This window comes from Alosa sapidissima, chromosome 13 (genome assembly GCF_018492685.1).
Source record: "Alosa sapidissima isolate fAloSap1 chromosome 13, fAloSap1.pri, whole genome shotgun sequence".
NCBI lineage: Eukaryota > Metazoa > Chordata > Actinopteri > Clupeiformes > Clupeidae > Alosa > Alosa sapidissima.
Window position 1 is genome coordinate 1194763 of NC_055969.1, and position 26502 is coordinate 1221264.

A 26502-nucleotide genomic window follows, 5' to 3' on the forward strand; every position below is an offset into this window, starting at 1 on the left:
ACCGTGCCAATTTTGGTGAAGTTCAGATGAAATGTGTGACCTTTGAAAACTTTTTAGTGTTTTTGATTACATCCAATATGGCGGCCGAATCAATTACGATGACATCACAATTTGGCCTGGGTCAGCCTAAGGACCTCCAACAGTATTACCAGACACCACTGGTACATTTTAATTTCAAACACAACAGCAGCTACAGGCGAAAACGCATTTTTCCTAATTGCAGCGCCCCCTAGGTCAGCAACTTTTTTGAACATCCTCCTGATGGGGTCATGAGTCTACTTACTAACCTAGCATTCATGGGCTTCGGGAAAACCTTTTTTCCAGTGAAAACATCATCGTTCCGCGTTAGGGTGAATCATCCGCCTTGACATATGCAAATTAATCTGTCCCTATGCTTATTATGTTCCAATAAGCGAAAAAACATTCCTGGTAAATTTTAAGGTAAATTGGATAATATTTAGGTGGCCCACCATCAACCTTTATGAATGGTCAAAATTGTTGCCAAATTCAGGAAATTACCTCGCATTATGGGGGACTATGGGGGTATATTTCACATTATTTCATTATTATCAATTTTTTAGCCAGTAGTTATTTAAATAATAACTGTATTAAGGGCATAAAGCACACAGCTCATTGGATAAACATTGGGTTTCTTTATGTTGCCATACATATTTTGGTGATTTTTCTTTTTCTATTTTGAATGTGTTATTTGATGAAAAACACCTCGATTATCACTGGATCCCATCTTCCAAACTTGGAGAACTTCGCCAAGTTCTCTATTGCTTCGTGTGGTATCTTTCGGATGGTTCATCAGAAAACAGGACAAAGTGGGAATCAGCAAATATCGTACTGTCCCAGGTGTCCAGCTTTTATAAAAAGGCCAACATTCCTTTGATATCAGAAAGGAAAGCCTGTGAAAAAAAATAATTTTAAGTATCTTTTAAGTATAAGTATATATAGGCTACTCTTTTATCCCGTGAGGGAAATTTGGTCTCTGCATTTATCCCAATCCGTGAATTAGTGAAACACACTCCGCACACAGTGAACACAGAGTGAAGTGAAGCACACACTACTCCCAACGCAGTGAGCTGCCTGCTACAGCGGCACTCGGGGAGCAGTGAGGGGTTAGGTGCCTTGCTCAAGGACACTTCAGCCGTGGATGTGGGCAGCCGTGGATGTGGGCACCCCTCGGTTACAAGCCCAAAGCCCTAACCAGTAGGCCACGGCTGCCCCCAAATGGCATGAATGGCATTGATTTGGATGAAAATGCCAAACTCGGAGCTATCCCACTGAAATGACGGACCAGCCCATCTAAATTGGAGAAACTTCAGAAGATGGAGAAAAACTGACAAGACTTTTGCTCTGTGACCAGAGAACGCTGAAAGAACAAGGAGGTCTATGAAATATGACCGCCAGGCCTCATTTGGTTCATTCGATAAGGCATTAGCGGACCACATATATTGTTTTCCAGCCTTCAAATTTGGTACTGGCAAAACCCATGACAGCAAGCTTTTATTGATAGTTTACTTTCATGTTGTTTATTGAAAATGCCTGGCAAAGGCCATTTTTATTGCATCTTCCCCGAAAATGTACACTACCATCATATCTCAGGAAGTAATAAAGATAGACACATGACTCACACCAAATGATCCCTATTTATATTCAACTTCCATTGACATTATAGGGCTAGACCCATTATTTTTGCCGTTATTTAAGAAAAAAGGATATTTACAGCCTAGCTTTATGGACGTCTTTAGTTGGAAACTTTAGAGGCTCGGTGGGCCACCTAAACATCAATAGAATTCAATTAAATTTCTCATGAAAGTTTTATTTGGTTAATGGAACAAAATTATTCTAGGGACAGATTGATTTTCACATTTTTTTCAAAAAGTGAGGCGGATGATGCACCCTATTCCGCGTCATTCACGTCACATAATGTGTGAGTCATAGGTCGGAAACTAGGGGCTCGTCATCACTTTTGTCATCACGTTGTAGTTCGTTTGTAGTACATGTGGCCTTTCATGTCCAACAGTTTTAATGTGAACTTGGGAATTCGCGGTTTTTGTCACTTGAAAGCTGCATATCTTTCTTTCACAAGCGTCTTACACTATATTTTAAGCAAATACAGTTGTATATTTAGGATTAATTGGCTGTTACGGGCGAACGGTTTTAGTTCCGAAGACAAAAAGCACCACCTTTATGAGCCATGGTCAGAAGATCATGTGTGTCAAGTTTGGTGATTGGACAAAATTTGTGACCTGTGAAGCTTTAGCTTCACTTTTGATAAAATCCAATATGGAGGAAAATCCATCATGGCGGAAAATGACGTCATAGAGTGCGTTAAACTCAGCTTTGTCAAAGGATTCCAACAATACTTCATATTTGACAATCGGGCCAACTGGTCAAATGTTAGGTGCGTGAACGCACGTCCAACTTTGGCCTGTTGGTGGCGCTAGAGTGCTTGAGGTGCCAACTTGAAACTTGGTGAAATCAATCATGGGACTGTGCCCAATTAGTGTGCCAAATTTTACAACTTTTTACCAGACGGTTCTATGGGCTGCCATAGACTTCCATGGCGGAATATAATAATAATAATAGGAAAATGTAGAAACACAATGGGTGCCTTCGCAGCTTCGCTGCCAGGCGCCCAAAAAAGAAATCCCTTTAAGGTCTGAACAGCAGACCTCACAAGTCTGAAAAATAATTGTGTTCTCTTTTTCAGAGCACCCAAGCACCTTGTGGGAATATACAAAGTTTTTTGTTTATATTTTTTTCTTTATTCTCGATGGTCCCTTCTTTTTAAAAACACCAATTTGACTTCTCTTATGCAAATCTTTCTTTTTTATTTTCCACCTTGAAAATGGGCAAAATGCACCATTGAGATAGATCAATATGATCAATATGTTTTGTATAGAGTTACCACAGGTAATCCTGTCCAGTTCAAGTACTGCAATAATCATGATTTGTAAATTACATATTTTTTTACAGCAGATGCCGGTGTTGATGATTATGTCATATTTGTAACTCTCAATCTGTCAATTTCTTTCAACAAAATCCACTAGAAGTCATAATTTAAGGAGTCATTTTTTCATTTTTTTTTTTTGGGGGGGGGGGTGTCATTTTTTTTTTTTTTTTTTTTTTTTTTAACCATGCTTACCATCCTCCATACTGTACGTGGGGGCAAGATAACCATGGGTCTTTGTCCGAGCATGTTTGTGACATTTCCAGTTGATTAGAACCTTTTAATCATTGTTTTAACTGTAAATATAGGCATTTTCAACAAAGTACCTAGTTTGTATTATACTTGACCGCTATAATATATCTATAATAGACATACCAACGTCAACACACTTTCTTTTTATTTAAATTTCTCGTCTTTCCGATTTAACCTCGGTCACTTTATTTTCATACCTTAGTGAAAAAGAAAGTCATGAACTACTTCTGAAAGTTCACAGACACTCTGATTAACTTAAATAAGTTGAAATTAGATTAAAAAAAATGCTTCTGTTAAGTTTTGTATGCAAGATTTTTCTAGGGGTGCCAGTAATTCTGAGCAACGTGTTTTTGTTAAAAATATTTATTTCTTTCTATTTATTTTATATGAGATTTTCCCTTTTCTCAGAACAAGTTTGCTTCCCTTCAAGGGTGGATTTTTCCCTCATTGTTTTCATTGTGAGAGTACAATAAATTGGCAAAATATTTTTTTATACCTGTTTTTAGTCAACTTTACCAAAGGTGCCAATAATTCTGGAGGGTACTGTATGTGTAAAATACAGAGAAAGAATTTCCCTCAGGATCACTGACTCAGTCAGTCAGTCAGTCAGTCAGAGACAGACAGACAGACAGCCTAGATACTATCTATCTATTAACAGGTAGGAGGAAAAGTTTCAATAAATAGTATTAAGAAGACAAAAAACAACAGAAAAAACACAATAGGGTTTCACCTGATATCTAAAAAGTATGAAAATGACAAATTATACACAACAGTATCAGTAGCTTTCAGAGTTTCAGTAGCTTTTCCGCTAGAGTGCCTTGATAACTGTAACTGATGTTATATTGTATATCTTTCAAATATTCATACTCACCCCAACAATCCTTTTCATTGCCTCTAGCTTCATTGATTCTTTATTACTTTCCAGCATCTCTTTCAGGTCATCATTCCTGCCAAAAAGACAGAAGTAGTGATGAAGTAAATATATCATCCTAAAATTATCTCCCGATATGTTGGCATTTCTTAAAGGAGCGTTTCACCGCTGGGAAGATGAATGTGTACTTAAATTGAGTCATTTATGTAGTAAAAATGTGGAGTCATCATTGAAGCCAGTGCCTTCTTGACTCCCATAATTCCCTGCATTTTACTGCTCTTCGCTGCCCTACCAAGCCACTCCCCCAGGAACAAGTTACAAGCTACGAGCTACAAGCACCGAGAGGGACTCATTAATGTAACATGTTGGTCCTCCTTGACCTTAGTGCTGCTTTCGATACCATCAACCACAATGTTCTAATCTCCCGTCTGTCTGCTATTGGTGTTTGTGGCACAGCCCTCAATTGGTTTCAGTCATACCTCACCAACAGAAAGCAGTTTGTAACACTTGGTCCACATCAGTCCTCCAAGTCCCCTGTCACTCGTGGTGTCCCCCAGGGGGTTCTGTACTTGGGCCCCTCCTCTTTCTCATATACATCCTCCCTCTTGGCCAGATTATTTGCAGCCACGGTCTCAACTTCCACTGCTATGCAGATGACATCCAACTCTATCTTACCACTCCCTCTCCCTCTGACCCCCACCACGCTCCCTTACTGACTGCCTCTGTGACTTAAAATTATGGATGCAGCAAAACAATTTTCTCAAGCTCAACACAGACAAAACCGAAATTCTGCCAATTGGCCCTAAAAGCATCCTCACCAAATCTCCCCGTCTCACTCTCAACATTGATGGCTCATCTGTCCACTCTACCCCTGTTGTTAAAAACCTTGGCATTTAGCTTGACTCCACCCTTAGCTTTGATCCTCATATCAAATTACTCACTAAGATTGCTTTTTTTCACCTCCGTAACATTGCCTCCGATCCTTCCTCTCTGCTAGTGATGCAGACTTTGGTTCACTCTTTCATTATGTCCCGTTTAGATTACTGGAGCCAAACTCTTCTTATGTGGCCCTAATAATATACATCACATATAATATATATCACATATACATATAAACCCCCCCCCCCCCCCCCCCGTTTTGGCGTGCCACCACAAGATTTGCAATGGCCTCCCCTGGCCACTCCTGTCAAAATTTTCTGCTGGCGCCACTGCTAATGTTACCTCTCCAAGTAATATTGGAGTCCTCCAGTGACAATAATACTTTTAGTGAAAAAGAGTCATGGTTGGTGGTGATTAAGATTATGTGGAAGTAATGTAAAATACAACTAAACAACAAATTCACTCTCAGACCTGTGATTTTTTGTTATTTTAGATGGAGGGAGAGAAGTACGTGCAACTGAGGTGAAAGCAGCCGACTGCTGATGGCAAACATGACCCCAAGGACCACAATGGCACGATGGCATGGACATGGGACATGGATGGGTAGCTTCTGGATGAAGAGGAAGACAATAATGTGCTAGAGGAGAGTAATCTCCCATCATCCTCAGCTGGGTAAGCATGTTTGTGTGTGTGTGTGTGTGTGTGTGCACCCAACTGGGCACATGCACATTTCTGGTTGTGATAAGAGTGTTGCTTATAACAATAATGACAGATTATAGTTTGGTTAGATTTGTCATTCAATTCCTAATTTTCTTATCTGACAATTTCTTTATTTTGAGCTTGGTCAAGTCCCATGTCAGGTAGAAAGCATACAATTTGCCTATCCTTCTAATACAGACAGAGACACCAACTCCAGTAGCATTTACACCTCATCGTCTGCTAGGCTTAGATGGACACACACAAAACACACACACACCACAGCTGTGAGAACACGCACACCACGAATCTGGTGTTAATGCAGCGTTAGTGTATCACCTTATGTGTAGGGCAAATTATATCGATAATTATATATTGTATTAAATTATATGCTGTATGGTTATTAAATGTATTGAATTTCTTCTAATGTTTTAATTGTTTATATGTTAATATGAATTGATACTTTGTTCACCATGTTAAAGTATTTTGTTGATCTTTGTTATACTGTTGTCTTGTCATTCTTGTAGTTCTAATAGTTACTGCTTGTTTGTAAACATATGTTTATGTTATGTACCTGAAGTTGTTGTTCCTGGTTATTTAATGAAATTGTTAGACTTATCTAAATAAAATGATTTATTTCCTCTTTCGTAAACCTGACATGTCCCAGTGTCTCTTATTCTTGTTTTCATAGTAGAATGAAGCACACGGAGCAGTTACCATATGGCTAGTCTTTATTTCAGCCTTTATCTTTCCTCCCCACAATTGATTTTGCCTCCTCAGAGTACAGCAAGACATCCTATATTTAGCTATGCATCTTGTTTTGATGGTAAAACATCTTATATTTGTTACATGACCATTATATCTGTATTTTTTGGTCAGATGTCAAACCATACTCTAAAAATTCTACTTGTTACTGTGACTTGCAGTTGAGTAATGAGCAGTTATGAGTAAATTAATCATAACTTCTGAACCAAAGGTGATAAATTGATTCTTTTTTTTTCCACAGAGGAGACCACAACACTGTCCATCTTTCACACACTATATCTACAATAGACATTAGGTGAAAAGTAAGATTCATCTTGACAAATTGATATTTTCATGTTTTTTGATGTTGTATTGTTTAAAAACAATGTGTGTTACAGTCAAACTTATTAACTATGATATGTACCATTTTAAAGGGCTAGTTCTCCTGATTACAATGGTGTGTATCTTATGGTATATCTTATCTCTGCCATGTAGCATGGCCACACAATAAGCCCTTTTGTCTCACAAGGGCATCAAGTTAGCCTGGCGAGCCAGACCCACATTAAAATGTAGGGTCTGGGCACTCACCGTTCGCAGTGCTCAGTCCGAGGGGCGGGATAATCAGTTGCCTTTCAAATTCCCTCTGCACGCAATAGGATATTTGTTTTCAAGTAACAGGGAATTCAAGCCAAACCGTTGCAACTCTGCCATCAATCATTATGTTAAGCCCACCAAACGACTCTATACACGATTTCAATGTCCTGATTAAGTTTCGATTTCTGGAGCTCACAAGCCAACGGAGAGTTGCTAGACTAGCCCTGGCAGCAAATCTAATTTGCTGCCGCTAGGGGCGCCTAGATTTCTAGGCTAGCATCAAGTATGAAAAAAACTGAATGTTTCGTGCCGTCTGCAAAGGTCTAATAAATTTATCATAACTTTTGAACAAAAGGTGATACATTGATTCTGTTTTTATCACAGAGTAGAGGACAAAATTGTGAATCTCCCATACACTCTAAGTTTTTCTCTATCTACAATATAAATTGGGGGGGAAATGAGATTAATCTTGACAAACTAATAGTTTTGTGTTTTTTGGGGTTGAATTTTAAAGATTTTTTTTTATGTGTATTCTCAAAATTATTAATTATATTTTATACTATTTTAAAGGGCTATTTCTCTTGATTATAATGGTGGGTAAATTATATCTCTGTCATGTTAGCACAATCACACAATAAGCCTTTTTGTGCCATAAGGCCATCAAGTATGAAAAAATGGAATGTTCAGCGCGGTCTGCAAAGGGTTAATAGTATGCTTAAATGCTGGCACAAACAATGTTAGAGTTTGTGTACTCATAGGCTATATTTGAATGGAGCTAGCAAAATATATGAACGTATTATAACGTGCTCGAGCCAGCTCTCTGTTTTGTTTGAACGTCAACAGAAGTGCTGTTACCCCACCATGGCTGATACAAAGTTTGAGCACATTTTACCATAAATCATTAGCGGTGACCAATAATTATTTCGCCAGATTGCGTGAAGCCACTGCACAGAGGTAGACATGCATTTTCATACAAGTTTTCCACATGTCCACCTACATAACAAACCTTCAATTGCGTGAAAGAAATAAAATATTCTGAGAAAAATAAAAATGGTCACGATAAAGAAGAAAAAACACATCTACCATAAAAATGGTCACGATAAAGAAGAAAAAGAGCACATTTTGTAAACAACACACTAAGTATTGTTATGATGTGTTGAATGTAAGGCAATGGGAGCCACAAATCTCAGAATAGCGGTGCCCAGAGAATATTTCTTCGGGATAGCGTGACGGGTTAAATTTACCCAAAAACCAGAGACATTACAGGAGTAGCGCAAACCTCCATTATAGATGGCGCTGGTGAACATAATGAAAGACTCAAGCATTATACTCTAACGTTAAATTTTATGCACACACCGTATTCCTTCATGAAAGGCTAAACTTACTTCTTGAAATCAGTACTAAACAGGCCGAAGGCTGCTCCAGTGGTCGATGAGGTCGGAGTTGTCTCCTGTCCGACTTCTACAGCGGAATCCGGTCCTCCCTGATCATTGTAAGACAGGTTGTTCGTCGACATGATTAATAGCCAATTCCACTATGCGACCAGAGAAATCTTTACAACTGAGCTTATTCCAATCAAATATAACAGCTCCGTTAGCAGACAGTGAAAGTTGTATCCCAACTAGTCTGTGCAACTTTCTACGCAGAACCGGAAGTATGAGTTAGTGATGTTGCGAAGTTGTAGTCACATGACAGAAGCACGAGAAAGAGCACCTGATAAAGGCAAGGGGATGTTCAGCCCCGACAAAACGTGGCGAAAAGGAAACGGTGTTGCGTTACACCCAAAACGCCACCCTCCCTTCCCAGGCCAATCCTCCTCAACTCTTATGAAAAAGAACTATAGGAATCTTGTAGTATTTTGGCACAAAATATTATAGTAATCTCATAGGAATACTATAGGAACACTAAGTATTTTGGGACATACTATAGAACAGTGTTTTTCAACCTTTTTTGAATGAAAATGAATGTTAAATCTCAAGGCACCCCAAACTTTTTTAAATTATTTTTTTAATGTAGATTATCATTAGAATACACACACTGAAGACCAACAAATGCATAACACATGTAGCATACTACAACTCATGCACGCGCACACACACACATGCACACAGGAGTGTGGCTACTCAGTGAGAGACATTGGGCCTGGGACGATGCACACAACCGCTCTATTTTCGCAGGAGTGGATGACTCGTAGCTCCTGGTCCACAGCTCTCATATATAGGTATTGTTAGTGTAGTAGGCTGCTACAACATGGTCAGGCTAGTCATTACAGTGCATGAAAATGCACTGCTGTTCTATTTAGGCTTCTTATTGTAACGATTTGATAGCAACACACACAGTTGTCCAATCAAAGGTTTATTCGCGGAAGCGGGAATCCGCCAAACCCATTGACCAAGACACCATTACATAGGAAACACAAGGGAAGTCAATAAAACAAGCACGATACACGAACAGGGTTGTCACATACAATACACTGGGTAAAACACATGAGGTAAAACCTAAAGAAAGACTACACAAGCTAACACATACATGACAAGGAAAACACAATTACACTAACTAAAACCGACATTACACAAACCAGCATTCACACACATTGCATTCTGGGAGGCTAGCACTCAGTCCAAAAGGCACCGACGTTACATTATTATTACAGTGCATGAAAATGCACTGTGGGGTATTCCACAAACGGAGGTTTAACAAACACAGAGTTTGAACTCTAGGTTGATTGACCCTGCGCCGCCTAAACCAGAGCTGTCGGTTCCACCATACCGGTTGAATTAATTCAATCAACACAGGGTTGGTTAACGCAGGGTTGTGCGCGTACAAGCCAAACCTATAAAGACGTGATGTATGGATCATGGAAATCCTGATCATAATGGCGAAAAGGGCCGCATATTTCACCGACCTCGAACTCCAGGTCCTCCTGGAGAGTTACGATGAGGAAAAAGCCGTTATGATGAAGAAAGAAATAAAGAGAAATATCATAGAAATAAAAATCAGAGAAATAAAGCCTGGCAGCGGATCGCTGACCATGTAAATGCATAAATTTCATGACAAAAGCACGATCCTAAATATTTGAACTATGAATCTATTAATATCTCAGTTAAGCTTTCTGTTATAACTTGTTATTCTACAAAGATGTACTCTGATGGGCCCCAACTATCATCTGATCAAGTCGAGATGAAATATATAAAAACTTCATACAAACTGGTAAGCTTTTCCCACCATCGTATTGACCTACATATTTGTCAGTCCAGCATTTAAATTTTCATAACATATTTGTCACTCCTGCATTTAAATAACCACTTTTTTTTTAAGCCAATCATAAGATGGCCGACAGTCGGCAGATGGTCTATGATATCCTCATATTGCAACGCACTGTTGAAATGTATAGCTCAAATTGGATTCAATACATCCTGGCATCGTGGACCGAATCAGGCCATTTTGCCTCCACATTAGTGATCATGTAGGAAGCATCACATATCATCTAGTAATAATAAAAAAAATCAAGATCGACAGCGATTAAGAAACCATCATGATGATATTGAAAATGCATGGCCAATACAGGCTGCGTATACCTACCTGAACATTTATAATGACATTCGGAAATTCTAAAATATATAACACCCAGATTTCTGTGCTATTTGGTAATAGCCTCGTGAGATTAGGATGGTCTCACGAGCTTCAGATTTTCACTCGCAGATCAGTCTGGCATCTCTCTGATAAAGAAAATTTGGAGCAGTTCGCCAAACGAACGTCCAATCAGTGTTGCATGGTTTTGAGGTGGTTTTAGGTGTGACACAACGAGGAGCTACTGTTCAATCTAAACAACATGGCGACTTCCACGGATGAGATGAGCATAGCTATCGCTGAAGTTTTATCCAAATATTTGAGTATTCCTGGGGAAGCTAGGAGTCTCTGCAATGTAGCTGGGAGGAATGAAGGACACAGACATCCTCCACGGCCAATTCAAGTTAGTGTTTGGTAGCACTGAATCTTAGTTACTTAACGAGAAGGAATATGCTTTCTTCAGACGTGTAGCCTACCATGAAAACTTGGTGGGGGATTGTCGTTGATGAAGTTCATGTCACATACAAATAGTAAGTTTAATGCTGGGCAACGTCACTTCTGTTGACTTTCAAACAAAACATCCGCCTCCCTCCCGTACTGCTCCCGTGCAATTGAAACTCTCCTAAACGCGCATCTCGTCTGTGATTTGCTGGAACAGTTTGTTATGTTTTCATGGGCTAGGTTTGCCCAGGTTGTTTTTGTTGCCTTTTTTTTGGAGCCTGGGCTGTCCACAGAGATCGCATTTTTTTTACAGTGTATTCAGGACACAGACAGCTAGCGGTTGGTTAGGTGATGTTTGCAGTAAGTGACATAAAATGTTTTAGCCTAAAAAACGCGTGGCATCGCTTAGAGCACCTTTAAAAGATGGCATTAGAAGAACGCTTCATTTATCTGATTGGTTGATTTGGACCGACATAGGTGGTGATAGACAGATGGTTTATCCAATCAGCTAACCAGTATTTTCGCCCCTTCCCAAACGTTCTCCAACAGAAAGTTCCCAGATGAATATGCGGAGCAAATGCGAAGCAATCCATATGGCGGAGTCAGGTTAATTTGGTGAAACCCCATTTTAATGACCCTCGTGGGTTTGTTCAAGTTCAAGTTCAAGTTACTTTATATGTACCCAGAGGTAGATTTTGTTTGCAGTATAGAGTCCTCATAAACACACACACATGGGGAACAAAAGAGGCACATATCACACATCACTCAACTTAAGACAGTGGGAGTTAAAAATAGCAAATAAAAATAAAATAAATAATAATAAATAAATTAAATTAAATTAAATTAAATTAAATTAAAGATTAAAAGTTAAAAGTTCTTACAGGTCCAGACTAAACTTATTGATGTATACTAAAATACGAATAGTAAAAAGAAAGAAGAGAGAAAAATAAAAACAAAATAAAACAGAAAAGTAAAAATAAAACGTGTTTAGGTTGTAAAAACATAGATAAAGGTTAAAATATATATATAGAAATAATAAATACATACATAAAAGCAACAATAAATAAACAACTGTACAAAGCATAACTATGACTTGTTCCTCAGTGTAATGGCTGCTGGGACAAAACGTTTTTTCTGTCTTTGTTGTTGTTTTACACCTAGGGATAGTAAATCTACTGTACGCCCAGAAGGGATTAAAATTGAACCAGTAATGCGCTGTAATTGTTTTGTGTACAAGGTCTCCACGTTGAGCTGTGGCTCACCAATCAGTCTGCTAGACCACTTTACTATTTGGTTGAGTGAGTTTTTATTTTTCAATGAGAGGTTCCCAAACCAGGCTGCTAGTGCAAATGATAAAACTGATTCAATAAAAGCGTGGTAAAAGAGGGTCATGATGGATTTGTCAATGTGGAAGTGACTCAGTTTCCTCAAACAGAACAGGCGCTGATGCCCTTTTTTACACACCGCTTCACAGTTTGTTTCAAAAGTGAGTTTTGAGTCTATTATCGTCCCCAGGTATTTATAAGATTGAACACATTGAACAGTCTGACCTTTGATTGATGTGATTTCTTGTGTCTTAATTTTTTTCCTAAAATCAATCAAAGTCATTAATGACTGGACCATGACCTGGACCATGACCTGTTTCACTGTCTTGGAGCAGGCTAACAATTACTGAGTCATCTGCGTATTTAATTATGGTCCTGTTGTCCCACCTATTTACCCATCCTACATATTTGTGTACAGGATGTAAAGAAGAGGTGAGAGTATGCATCCTTGTGGGGAGCCGGTTGATGAGCAGACTTTGTCAGAGAGACTGCCATTCACTCTCACTCTTTGCGTCATGTTTGTTAAAAAGTTAAGGATCCAGCCTACCAGATTATTGCTCAGCTCAAACTGTTCTAGCAGCCTTGTGGTTAAAATATGGGGTTGGATTGTATTAAAAGCAGAGGAAAGGTCAACAAATAAATGTCTGGCATGGGAGCCACTGTTATCCAAATGCTTAAAAAGTATATTAAGTAAAGTGACTGTGGCATCTTCCACCCCCCTACGGGGTCTATAAGCAAACTGCAACGGGTCAATTGAATGCTCTGTTTTCCTTAATATTTCAGACCTCACCATTTTTTCAAATGCTTTCATTACAATTGATGTGAGTGCCACTGATCTAAAATAATTGAGGGCTGTTGGATTTGGGAACAGGGACCACCACAGCATCCTTTTAGACCTCAGGTACTAGTTGTGCCACTAAAGATTTGTTAAAAATGTACGTAATGGAATGGAGGAGGCTTTGCACAGGTTTTGAGTATGCGCCCACAGATGTTGTCTGGAACATGACTTTTGTTAACTCTTATGGAGAAGAAGGCTTTATGCACTTCTTTTTGTCTTATGTTAAAGTGGTGAACGTCTATGAGCTGGTTACTCAAATTGTAGATCTCATTACTAAAATCAAGGGTGTGGCCAGGAAAGCGGATGAAGTCGCGCACCAAGTGCTTCAGCGCAAGAAAGAATTTAGGCACTAATCTGCAGACCGTAGCTTTCCCTGTATGCTCAGTATCTCCAACACTGTACAAAAACTATCCGTCGCAAACAAAAACAGAGAGCTATGCAAATAGTGAACTGAGGCCAGGTCCACTATTGGTAACATTGGAAAGGGCTGGAGAAGGCTATTTAAATATATTAAAGATTCACACGAAAAACGATATTGCTCCAGCTAAAAGTCATCAGGATAAGACAAGATGTCGAGCGGTGGTCTTATCAATCTCTCTCAGTGGATTGCACAAATTATTTGCGCTCCGATGTCTACAGGCCTCTCATCAAAAGGGCATGCCATGCCAAACTTAACCTGCGCAAAACCTGCTCCGACCAGGTTTGATTCAGAGCATATGCTTCTATAGTAACTTACATGTTCATTTTGGAACGGAAAACCTAGGGTTACCGCAAGCCCTGGGTTAACTTACCCGGTTTTGTGATAAAACCGGCTTTGTGGAATACCCCACTGTACTGTTCTTCCTAGGCTTCTTATTATTATTATTCTTCCGCTGACTGCTTTTTCTACGCGCAATTAAGCTTGAACCGTTTAACTTCATTCAAACTTTGTAACGTAGGTCTTCTAAAGGACATAGCTGCTATGTACTTTTCATCTTTGTAACTTTTATACTTTTTCAGCTATTAATTAAAAACTATTTAAAATTTGCATTGGCCATTATGACATCATGATGGCAATTTGAATCCTGTGCCAGGTGTCCAGGCCACCTGCAGCAACTGTCACTCTCAGGCTTTAAGCATACAATTTGGCTCTCTTAAGACTACAGATCCTGTTCATCTGTTTCCTCTGCCCAAAACTGTTTCAAAATAAAAGTCCTCACCTCAATAATTCACTGTTGAACAATTTAACAACTTAACCTACTCAACTATTTAACTATTCAGCCATGCCAACTGTCAGTTATCATCAACTATGCTTCCAGTCAACTATATTAAAGTGATGGTTCGGAGTAATTTCACCCTAGGGTCCTTTGCACCATGACCTCGAGCCAAACACTGTCCCAGAAGCTGTTTTCCCTTGGTTGAACATTGGTCGAGTAGCGCTATCAGGCGAATACAGAAACTAATGGCTTGTGCAGGCGCAGGAACCAATAGAGTATCTCTTAAATTACCCCACTAATAATGCCCTGAATGGTACGAAACTTCTACAGTAGTACAAATATGTTCTGTACTCATAAAACCAGGCATTGGAAAGTTTGTATGTACACCAGGAGTTTATTTAAATAACACTTGCTTGATGGCTTCTACTCTCTGCTGCTATCTACCGCTGTGTCGATGTTACTTCCGTGATTTGGAAAAAAGCCTGTAAAAGTCCTGGCAGGAAGCAATTACATAAAAGTTTTTTGGTATATCCAAAGTTTTTTTTTAAAAATTCCTAGGGTTAGGCTAACCGTTCAACGTAGTAACTTCATTCAAACTATGTTATGTAGGTCTTACTTAGGACATGTGGGCTTTGTATTTTTCATCTTTGTAACTTTTATACTTTTTTAAACTATTAATTAAAAACTATTCAAAATTTCCCCAGAGACTTAACATTGGGCTAATGACATCACAATTGGGCCATTAGGCAATTAGAATCTTGGGCCAGATGGCCAGGCCACCTGCACCAACTGTCAGTTTCTCAGGCTTTAAGCATAAAATCTCATTCTCTTAAGACTACAGATCCTGTTCCACTGCTTGCTCTGTCCACAACTGTTTTAAAAAAGTCCTCACCACAATAATTCACTGTTAAAGAATTTAACCATTTAACCCTTAGAACCCTAAGTTATTTTTAGGGCATTTTCACTACCTTTATTCATAAGGATTTATTCTGGTTATTGTAAGTGCCACACACACATATTATATATATTATATATGTTTTTTTCAGCAGTCTAGGCTATCCAGATCTGCAATCATGTCATGCATTAGTACTAGCATTGATTTTATTTTGATTTTTAAAGAATTCAAATATAAAAAGTGTATTATACAAATTCTTATATTTTGACATGTATCTCACCACAGCAAGCTCATAGCTCTACATGCATTTCATGTGTGTAGGACAGACTGTCCTGAATCTGTTTCTTTGAACAAATTGGGATGCAATGAGAGCCTTGAATTGGATGCCATGCAGGAATTTGCTAGGATCTCAAAACCGGATTATGAACATTCTTTGCCATAGAGAAACACACAATAGTGTTGGATTATAAACATGCTTTGCCACAAAAACAGACAAAAACGTGAAGTAAGTCAAGCTATATGAAGTTATTATTTTGCTGTTACTTCATCTGTTTTATAACCCAGAAGGATGTACTTGGTATCAAATGATAGCTCTGTGTCTCCTCTTTTATCTGATATGCTTGCCATATCTATGCGTTCACGGGTTCGCGAGTAATTCAAACAAGAGTAATGGGTGTGCAGGTAAACGCAGAGAAGGATAGACTGTAAATATGATGCAATTTGATTTAATTTCATGATATTTTTTTCATTTTCATCCTTTAACGTACAGACAAGTGTGTGGTCTCGTCGGAAAGCCCTACTTCTGCTCTGTAACGCAGAGTTGTGGAGCAATGTAACAGAGAAGAAAGGGTGTGTTTTTTGACGCACTTTGCGTCAATCGGGTTCTAAGGGTTAAACTATCCACCTATTTAACTGTTCAGCCATTCCAACTATATTAAACCACCTAGCAACCAACATAGCAACCACCATAGCAACCACCTCAAGTACCATAGCAACAGCCTAGCAACCATGTCAAATACCCTAGCAACAGCCTAGCAACCACTTCCACAGTTACAACCTAGCAACCAATATAGCAACCAAGGAGTTTAACCTAACGACCAGCATAGCAATCACCACAGCTAACCTAGCAATAGCCTAGCAACCACCTCAAGTACCATAGCAACAGCATAGCAACCACCATAACTACCTTAGCAACATCTTAGCAACCACCTCAAGTACCCTAGCAACAGCCTAGCAACCAAGCTAAGTAACATGGTTAACATAGTTAACATTGTTAGCATAACTGTTAGAAAACATTAGCTGAGTTAGCTAAGTAACATGGTTAGCATAGTTAGCATGGTTAAGATTGTTAGCATAGTTAACATTGTTAACATTATAACTGCTAGCAAACATTAGCCAAGCTAGCTAAGTAACATGGTTAGCATAGTTAACATTGTCAGCATAACTACTAGAAAACATTAGCTAAGTTAGCAAACTAATACTGTTAGCACAGTTAACTTGTTTACGTTGTTAACATAGTTAACTAATTAGCACATCATCTGTTTTAACAATATATTTCACACCAATATGTTTTGCATTTTCATGCACTGGTAATTCCCTAGAATTATGTTTTCTAGTTAGAGTGCATGAAAATGCACTGTACTATTCTTCCTAGGCTTCTTACAGTGCATGAAAATGCACTGTACTGTTATCACTGGGCTTCTTATCTATTATTATTCTTCCAACCAAATTTCTGCGTCTAATTCAGCTTGAATCATTTAACGATTTGAAACGTAGGTCTTCTAAAGGACTGGTGAGCAATGTATTTTTCAACTTTTACACTTTTTAAACTATTAATTAAAAACTACTCAAAATGTCCCTATGGACTTAACATTGGTGATTGTGACATCACAATACAGCAATTGAGCAATTAGAATCCTATGCCAGGCCACCTGCAGCAGCTGTCTGTCTCAGGATTTAAGCGTACAATCTGGCTCTCTTAAGACTACATATCCTGTTCAACTGTTTCCTCTGCCCACAACTGTTTCAAAATAAAAGTCCTCACTACAATAATTCCATATTAAATAATTTAACCATTTAAACTATCCACCTATTTTACATTACATTATTACATTACATTACGCTGACGCATTTTTAACCAAAGCGACTAACAACATGGTAAACAGTTTAAGTTTTTTCTAGGAATTCTCTCATAGTACAGCCTGCTAAGCACCGGAATCGTTCAATTTTTGCAGAAAGCATGAAACTTGGCACAGTTATACTACTACCCCTAGTGATCAAAAATTGAAATGGACCCCAACACATAGCGCCCCCTAGTGGCCGCCATCTTGAATTCAAATATGGCTACCATTTTTAATAGAATTTTTGATACAACTTCGAAATTAAACAAGATAAAAAAGTATTTTAAGTTCTAACACTCAATTTTTAGGGTCAAGGAAGCTATTGACATGATTCCAAACAAACTTGATGTTGGCCATTTTGAAATCCATTATGGCGTATACTAAATGTGAAAATATAGACCATCTCTATTGTTATTCATGATAGAAATATAATTCAAAAACAATTTCAAAGTTTGAACAGTCATTTTATTACATGACAACCTCAAAAATATACAAGGCATCAAGTATAATCTGGTAAGATTCCAATATGGCCACTATGTGTAAGAAAATAAGCCAATTATTCTATATTTTGGTTAATTGAAGTAACTACCTACATCATCAATAAATTCTTATTCTACCTTCTTCTCTTTCTGAGCAAACCTTAACTCTTACTATACACTGAGGTTTTTAGAGGTTACTGGAGATTCTGAGTCCATATCTGACATTTTCAAGATTCAAAATCACTATTTAAACTTGGTTTGGTCACGTTTTTGGGTGCGATTTAGACGGATTTTTGGACGATAAAAATGTTCAGTGTTTAGGAATAATTTGGATCCTCAAGTTATTTCTGAATTCCACAATAATTTTGGAAATAGCTATTCACTGGCCCTCTGCTGTGACTCACAATTGAGTAACAAAGGGAAGAACTAGCCTCTACTACTCCTCACTGTCCTCATCCGTTGTCCTGTCGCCATCTTCTCCAGACTCTTCATCCCTGTCCTTCTGCTGTTTTTGCTGTGTAAATATATTGCCACATGTAACATCACTGCCTTTGCAGAAACAATAATTAGTACAGGCCAGGCCTGCAGCTGCACAGCTGTACTTTCCAGATACATGTATACACAGTTTTAACCCAGCTTTGCAGTTACAGCTGATAACAAATCAGGAGGAGCAAAAGGACTTGAATCGAGGGTGGGCAAGTTCCTCTCCTTTCTTCATACCTGTCTTCTAACTCTCTCCAAATGCGGTGATATCCACAGCCGGTGGATCAGGACGGTCTGCTGCTTTCCAAAGCAGCACCTGTAGATGGGCACGTTTTCTATGGAGGAGCAAGTTGCGTTCTGTAGGAGACAGTGTCTTCAGTGCTGGAGGAGCCAGTAGTGGGAGACCTCACCGCCAGGGATGAATTACTGCACGGGCCTACCGGGCCCGGCCCAAGGGGTCAGGGGGCCCTGAAGCCCAAGCCTTTGCATGAAATCATTGCCTCAATATCAACACATCAGGATGTAGGCTATGAATCTGATTGAATTTAGTATTGGCAATCCCCAAAATGCACCAGAATACAAGAAATCACATCAAACAAATTAAAACATTTCTGAGGAAGGATCCCCAAACCCCCCTTCCACATATGCAACAATTAGTGGGGGGCCCTTAATACATCTGGGCCCAGGGGCCCGAAAGTTCATAATCTGTCCATGCTCATCGCTAGGTGGAGGCCCAAGCAAAAGGATCCGAAGAGAACCCTTGTAAGGGGTACTAAAAAGCTTACAGAGGCCTTCAGTAGAAGCCGCAGGAGGAGACCAGCCGTCGCCTAGGCCTGGCTATGGGAGAAATGCTTGCCTGAAGAGGGTGTTGATGCAGTGGCCACGGCGGAGAAGGACTTCACGCGACTGGGAGAGCGGCCTGAGGAAGCGGCCTTGGAAAATAAGGTAGTGACGCCGGCCTGGCCGCTGACTTCACCGAGAGAAGACCTTGAGCCCCTGCCCCCTGCCGGGCGGCTTTAGGCTGGAGTTGGCGGTGGCCCTGGCTGCAGAGCAGAGCAGAGGTGGAGCAGCAAGGAGGTGGAGCCTTGAGGACGGACGGTTGGCGGAGCCTGTTCTTGTTGGCCTGTTCACCGGTGCTCTTTAGAAAAATAAGGGGGGAAAAAAGTTTGTTGTGTGAAATCCAATGGCACGAGCCAGAGAGAAGGTCTAGGCCTTGGCGTGATCGTGGCGGCTCTGTGACAAGGCAGCAGAGGAGGGACGCCAACGTCGGTAGCTGTAGCCTGATTGCGCAGCGTGGTCCCGCTGCGATGGAACTGGCGAGACGACGGAGTGGAGCATCGGAGGTGCAGTGCCAGTTACGGTGCTCAGCGCCGGGGAGTCTGTGGCAGTGGAGGCTGGGCCCGCCAGGTGTTGGAGGAACGTTGCGGTGGTGCACACTGCGAAAGTGCGACCTGAGGGCGTTCTCTGAAGGGAGCTGGGGACGAGAGGCGACAGACCAGGTGACTGCTAGCACGCCCCGCATTGGGCCGCTGGTGGTTGTGGTTCCCCAGTGGTAGTAGGGCTCTTGCGGTGTGTGCACCCCTGTGTGGCAGTGCCAGAGACTAATTGCTGGACTGAATGTGGGAACGCCCGCGCCGAGGATGGCAATGGCTTGTTGGGGGAGCTGTGCAACGCCAGCGTGCTGGACTGTGCTTGAGATTCCCACGATGTTTCGCACTGGGGATTCTGGGAGAACTGAATGATCATCTCAATACCAATGTTGTCCCAAGGAGAACAGTATTACCTTAAACACACATGAGGAAACTGAACAGTCCAATCAGTAGACTAGGATAAGCTAGCCAACTATGCTACTTTGTTTACAATATTTCCAGGCTTTAACCAGACAGCTGAATGTGGTAGAGTTGTAATAGAAATAGTAGGCCTAAGCTATAGGCTAATCTGCATAAAGTGTGCTGTCATAAATATCAGACATTCAGTATTCTCTCTTTTTATATCAGGATATAAAAAAATACAGATATATTACATTGTAATCCTCTGGTGTTCTAAGGTAGGCTATTGAAATGTCTAGCCCCCCCCTCCAAAAAAAGAAAAATTGAGGTTTGTATCAAACCATGGGTCAAAAATCGTGATACGAATCGAATTGTTAGGTTGGTGTATCGTTACAGCCCTACTGTATATCGCTACAGCCCTATCCTCCAAAAATCTGTCTAAATTGTACCAAAAAAACTCAGCAAAATCAGCTTAATGAGAGTAAAATGTGACCAAACCAAGTTTAAATAGTGATTTTGAATCTTGAAAATGTCAGATATGGACTCAGCATCTCCAGTAACCCCTAAAAACATACTAACATTGTCCATTTTGGCCAAGCAGCTCTTATAATATGATTAATATAGGCTATTATGCTAATTTAGCTATTTAGCTCAATTACACAAATTGCCCAACATATGCAAATTAGCATCCGGCAGTTTCTGCATGTTGGGAACCCATACTATATATTTCCATCATAAAACTTTGGTGTACTCAACATTTCCGGGTCCACAATGGGGCTCTATGGGCTGTCCACCGGACTATTACATTACATTTGGCTGACGCATTTTTAGCTAAAGCGACTTACAACCTGGTAAACAGTTTAACGCTTTTAAAACAATTCTACCAACAAGGAACAACAGATGAAGTTTGGATTGACCTGAGCGTACCGGTGGCAGAGCTAGACGATGTTTGTCTGAAGAGCGCAATGGTCAGGGGGTAGCATATCTGTATGAGGGCATTCGAGTAGGTGGGAGCAGTACTGTAGGTTTAGCTGGGAGGACCAGCAGTTTGGTTTTTGAGAGGTTTAGCTGGAGGTGGTGTGCCTTCATCCATGTATATGTCTGAGAGGCAATCCGAGATCCGTGCAGAGACCGAGGGGTCATCAGGTGGAAAGAACAGATAAAGCTGTGTGTCATCTGCATAGCAGTAGTATGAGAAGCTGTGCGAATGGATAATCTGTCCCAAAGAAGTTGTGTGGATAGCAAAGAGAAGGGGGCCCAGTACTAAGCCCTGGGAGACGCCTGTGGTGGGATGGTGAGGTGCGGACAGCTCTCTAAACCATCATACGTTAAACGAGCATCCTGTGAGGTAGGATTCACAGGATTCCAAAAGGATGCCACTTCGTTATTTGGGAATGAAAATGATCAATCTACAGAGGACTGAATTCAAAGACGCGGCAAGCTAGTCCATTTTGCTTGAATTTCAGCGCAGCAACTCATGATGGTACTCAGTAGTTCGTATGGCCCCGACATGCTTGATGGCATCGGGGCATGCTCCTAATGAAACGGCGGATGGTATCCTGGGGGATCTGCTCCCAGATGTGGACATGGCCATCACTGAGCTCCTTGACAGTCGGTGGTGCAACCTGGCGGTGTTGGATGGACCAAAATATAATGTCCCAGAGGTGTTCAATCGTATTTAAGTCAGGGGAGTGTGGGGGGACAGTCAATGGTATCAATGCCTTGATCCTCCAGGAACTGCCTGCACATTCTCGCTACATGTGTCCAGCCATTGTTGTGCACCAGGAGGAAATCCAGGTCCACTGCACCAATACAGGGTCAGACAATGGGTCTGAAGTTTTCATCCTGATGCCTAAGATCAGTGAGGGTGCAGTTGTCTTGCCCGTAGAGGTGTGCGCGTCCTTCCAAGGATATCACTCCCCAGACCATCACTGGCCCACCACCAAACCAGTCATGCTGAATGATGTTGCAGGCAGCATTACATTCTCCAAGACATCTTTAGACGTCACATGTGCTCAGGGTGAACCTGGTCTCATTCGTGAAAAGCACAGGCCATCAATGGCAAACCTGCCAATTCTGTATTCTTTGGCAAATGCCAATTCAGCTGCACGGTGCTTGGCGGTGAGAGACCATCGGGCCCTCAGGCCACCTTCATGAAGTCTGACAGTGTGGTCAGAGATATTCACACCAGCGGCGGAGGAGGTCATTTTGTAGGGCTCTGGCAGGGCTCCTACTGTTTGTTGTTGCACAAAGGATCAGATAGAAAATGATAAAGATGGAAAATGTATCATTTGCCACCACCTCTAAAACCATTCCTGTTTTTACAGACCTATCTTCCTTCTTGTCAAAGTTTTTGGAGAAAGTGGTCTTCAAGCAGGGCTTGGACTTACTATATCAGAACAACCTGCTAGACCCTATGCAGTCTGTTTTCAAGAGTTATTCTACTGAAATTGCTTTTCTGTCTGTGACAGAAGCATTGAGAGTAGCTAAGTCCTCATCTAAGTTGCTAAGTCATTAGTATTCATTCTACTAGACTTATCTGCAGCCTTCTATACTGTTAACCATGACATTCTCCTTTCTACACTGTCTGAACTGGGATGTCTCGGAAAGCCCTTGACTGGTTTAAATCCTACCTTAAAGGGCACATGACCTCACCACAGCCATCTCTCTATGGCTCTGCGTGCACTCAAACGCTCTGGTGCGCGGCTGGACTGTGTTAGCATGTTGCTATGCTAGCGGGCTTTGCCGTAACTAACCGTAGAAGTAATCAAAAACATAAACGTTTTCCCGACTTAAATACAGTTGCACGAGTAGTTGAAATGTCTACGGCCACGCAACATGAAACGTGGCGATTTTCCAAGCGAATAAACAGGAGAACTACAATGTGTGGCGCAATAGCACTTTGGAGTACTTCGACCTAGCGTAGTAGTATTGTTAACACCTAATTGTAGATCCTATCCACCACAGAGTTTAGAATCCATGCTGGATCGACCCTCAGCCTCTCCCTCCCCTCTGAGCGAGAGAGAGGCACACACACTAGAGATGCGCTGATGGGCTATTATTTCAACCATAACTGCATAGCAAAACTTATCATCCATCAGCCATCCATCAGCACCAAAGTTTTGACCAATTTTCAAAACCGCACCCGCCCACCATCCGCTGGTTGTTTTAATGTAGGCTATAGCCTATGGGTGATGCAGCGCTGCTGACGTGAGGCTAGAAAGCTGCCTGTTCTAGAAAACTGATCCAATGCAGCAAATATATTAAAAGGCTAAAGTCGTACATTGGCTATGTTGTAGCCTATCCCCAGAATATCAGCAGCAAACTCAGTCTCTGTCTCGCAAAACAGTCTCCAAATAAAACGCACATCGGCCTGTTGCCTATTCTGCCAGCTTGTGACTATATCGTCCAAAATGCTTGATTGCATTGCATTCTCCACATTTTTAGCTACATTTTCATGTACCACATCAGCATTTTTGTTCAGTGAATCTTTTGTAAATTGCTTTACAATAGCGTCGGGCCCTTGTCAGCAGCCTTCGGCTTGCCTCTTGCATCACTTGTCTTCCGATGTCATTTCTGAGTCATCTATGTTTACACACATTCACCTCCCTAAATAGAACCAACTTGACGTTGGCTTCAACCTGTGTTATATCCTAGATGAGAGGATTATTTTATTATTATTTTGTTTCGATATTAGCCTATAGGCCTATATAAGACACAGTAATTGCCTACCATTCAGGGAATAGGCATTTAAAAGAGAGACAGAGAGTGATATGACTCAGAAATGACATCGGGCGATGGCAGTGCGAGATGTTCAGAACGTAAGAGCTAAAACTTCAAACTCAATAACATCCACAGCGGAAAAAGAAGGTAAGAAAAATAGTCGGAAAACTTAGATGTGTAAGGCAAGCAAGGAAGTTTGGCGGTTGTTACTAAAAATGTGAACATGCACTTTGCACTGTTGTGCAGTCCCAGATAGCAAGCATAGTCGGCCCGATTCTGGCTGAGTGCTGGCAGTGTCGGCTGAGGTCCGAGTCGGCTGAAGCACAGTAAACACAGTCGGCCCGATCCTGGCTGAGTGCTGCCACTGTCGGCGGAGTTTCAGGTCGGCTGAGGCACTGTTACCCATTGAATGGGCCTACACTGACACGCAGTAGTTGGGCTGATTACTTTGTTTCTTACTTGGCCCGTTTGTGGTTTGACGGGCTATTGCCAGTGTTCGAAGCAAGTTCGACAGACGGGTGTGGCCCAATACCTTAAGAACGGACATTGATCAATATCGTGACTGTTGGCGGCAAAAAATGAAACATTAAGCAGCAGACGGACACTAAACGTACATGGCCCAATTCTGTAAAGTGCCTGTCGGCCCGATTCTGGCTGAATGATGGCACTGTCAGCTGATCCGGGACGGCTGAAGCACTTTTCTCTTGAATGGGCCAAGACTGACACTAGCAGTTGGGCTGATTACTTTGTTTCTCGCTCGGGCCGATATGGTTCAGGCTATAGTACAATGTCCGACATATGTGGCACTACACGAACGGGCATACACCACATAATCATGTAAAACATAGCTTATTACAGACACTACTTGTGCATTGATGAGTTTGGGATAATCTACGGTTTGATGCAAAAACAGCTGTGTGCCAGCCCGTATAGCCTATTTAGGGCATCGCTAGGCTACATTATTCTAGCCTAGGCCTATATTTATCATAATACCCACTTTATAAATAGCAACATGTATAGGCTATATATATATTTCAGAACATCTTAAAGTAGTATCTCAGTACATTCCTTAATGTTAGTAAGTGCTATCAATGAGCCAGGAGATTTATTTTTGAGGGCTGTGATTGATGAATAACATTTAAACAAGACAGAAGTAGGCTACAAGACATATACTGTAGTGGCTACACTCAGCTATGGTAGTTTGCAAATCTAGAGACGTTTTCTAGGCTAATTTTGTCGTAGCCTAACCAAACTCGCGGCAAAATTGCAATATTGTACGAAAGAACGGCACTATGCAGAAGACGGACCGATTATGTCAAGTGGCTATCGGCCCACTACCTATGGCACGGCCAAATGCCGACTGTCAACGGCCCCATGAAGCCAAGCCGGCGCGAATCGTCTCATTTCGGACACCGATCTGGTAAGTGACATACTGAGATTTTACTTGCTTATTAATGCATGTACATTTGAAGTGTAAATGGCCGTAGATAATCGTAAATAATCAACGAGGTTGTATACTATGCATGGTACTTAAAAGTAATTGTCTTGGTTTACCATGGGCTTCTCCCCACAATTGAGACGAGATTGAGTTATTATCTTGGCATTAGTATAGGCGCATTTAAAGGGCTATCTGGTTAAGTAGCCTGTTAGCATAGGCTGCACCCATCCTCTAACGTTACCTGAACAACATTAAATGCAATAAGATCACACAGTCTAGTCACAAAAACTATGTGCAACATAGCGATTTGTAACTTCGTTTCGTTCAGAAATGGTGCAAAGACAACAACCTCCTGCTAAATGTCAGCAAGACCAAGGAGATTGTTGTCAACTTTCAGAGAGGCCACAAACAACTGCCACCACTGTCCATCGACTGAGATGCTGTGGAGAGAGTGAGCAGCACAAAATTTCTGGGGGTGCACATCAGCGACGACCTCTCCTGGACCACCAACACAGCATCACTGGCGAAGAAAGCCCAGCAGCGCCTCTACTTCTTGCGCAAATTGAAGAAGGCAACTGCCACGCCTCCTGTCATGACTACATTCTACAGAGGGACCATCGAGAGCATCGTCTCCAGCAGCATCACAGTGTGGGGCGGAAGCTGCACAGATCAGAACAGGAAGACCCTCCAGCGCACTGTTAACACATCTAAGAGGATCATTGGAGCACCACTCCCCTCCCTGCAGGACATTTACACCACCCGCCTCACCCGCAAAGCACTAATGATTGTCAAGGATACAACCCACCCTGCACACGAACTGTTCAGCCTCCTGCCCTCTGGAAAGCGGTACAGGAGCCTCCGCTCCCGCACCACCAGACTGGCAAGTAGCTTCATCCACCAAGCAATCAGGATGCTGAACACTCTACCCACTCTCCCATCACTGACAGTCCCCCCCACCCACCAGCCAACCAGGAACCTAGGAAACTAGGATCCTGTCTACCAAACCCCCCCCCAACACCGCCATGTGGAACTGCACTGTGACTGCGCAGCCAAACGTGTTGCTGCTTCACATCAAGCCTGATATACTTGAATTACTGCATACTGCATATCAATGTAAATATACAGGTCACACAAGCACAAGTTTAAACTTCATGTAACTGTTAAGACTATAGAAATATACAACACAACTACCTCTATTTTTTTTTATATATATGTCCTATATTTCTA

The 26502-nt window shown here is 41.1% G+C and overlaps 1 protein-coding gene and 1 long non-coding RNA gene across 4 annotated transcripts in view; one reads left to right on the forward strand and one right to left on the reverse strand.

Moving 5' to 3' along the window:
- The window catches only part of ap3b1a (adaptor related protein complex 3 subunit beta 1a), a 131486-nt gene extending 122808 nt beyond the window's left edge, over nt 1-8678 (reverse strand). Inside the window, exons 1-2 of one of the 3 annotated variants that reach the window (XM_042058536.1) lie at nt 8384-8677; nt 4086-4161 (exon numbers count right to left, since the gene is read on the reverse strand). In XM_042058536.1, coding sequence (XP_041914470.1) covers nt 4086-4161; nt 8384-8514 — 207 coding nt within the window. In that variant the 5' untranslated portion in view covers nt 8515-8677. Of the gene's footprint in view, nt 1-4085; nt 4166-8383 lie in introns of all 3 variants that reach the window. The other 2 variants (XM_042058537.1, XM_042058538.1) reach the window with 2 other exon arrangements.
- On the forward strand, nt 7512-24275 carry LOC121679661. Its single transcript, XR_006021379.1, has 3 exons — nt 7512-7524; nt 13533-13535; nt 24084-24275. It is a non-coding gene; the product is annotated as an uncharacterized LOC121679661 (long non-coding RNA).
- The last annotated feature ends 2227 nt before the right edge of the window (nt 24276-26502 follow it).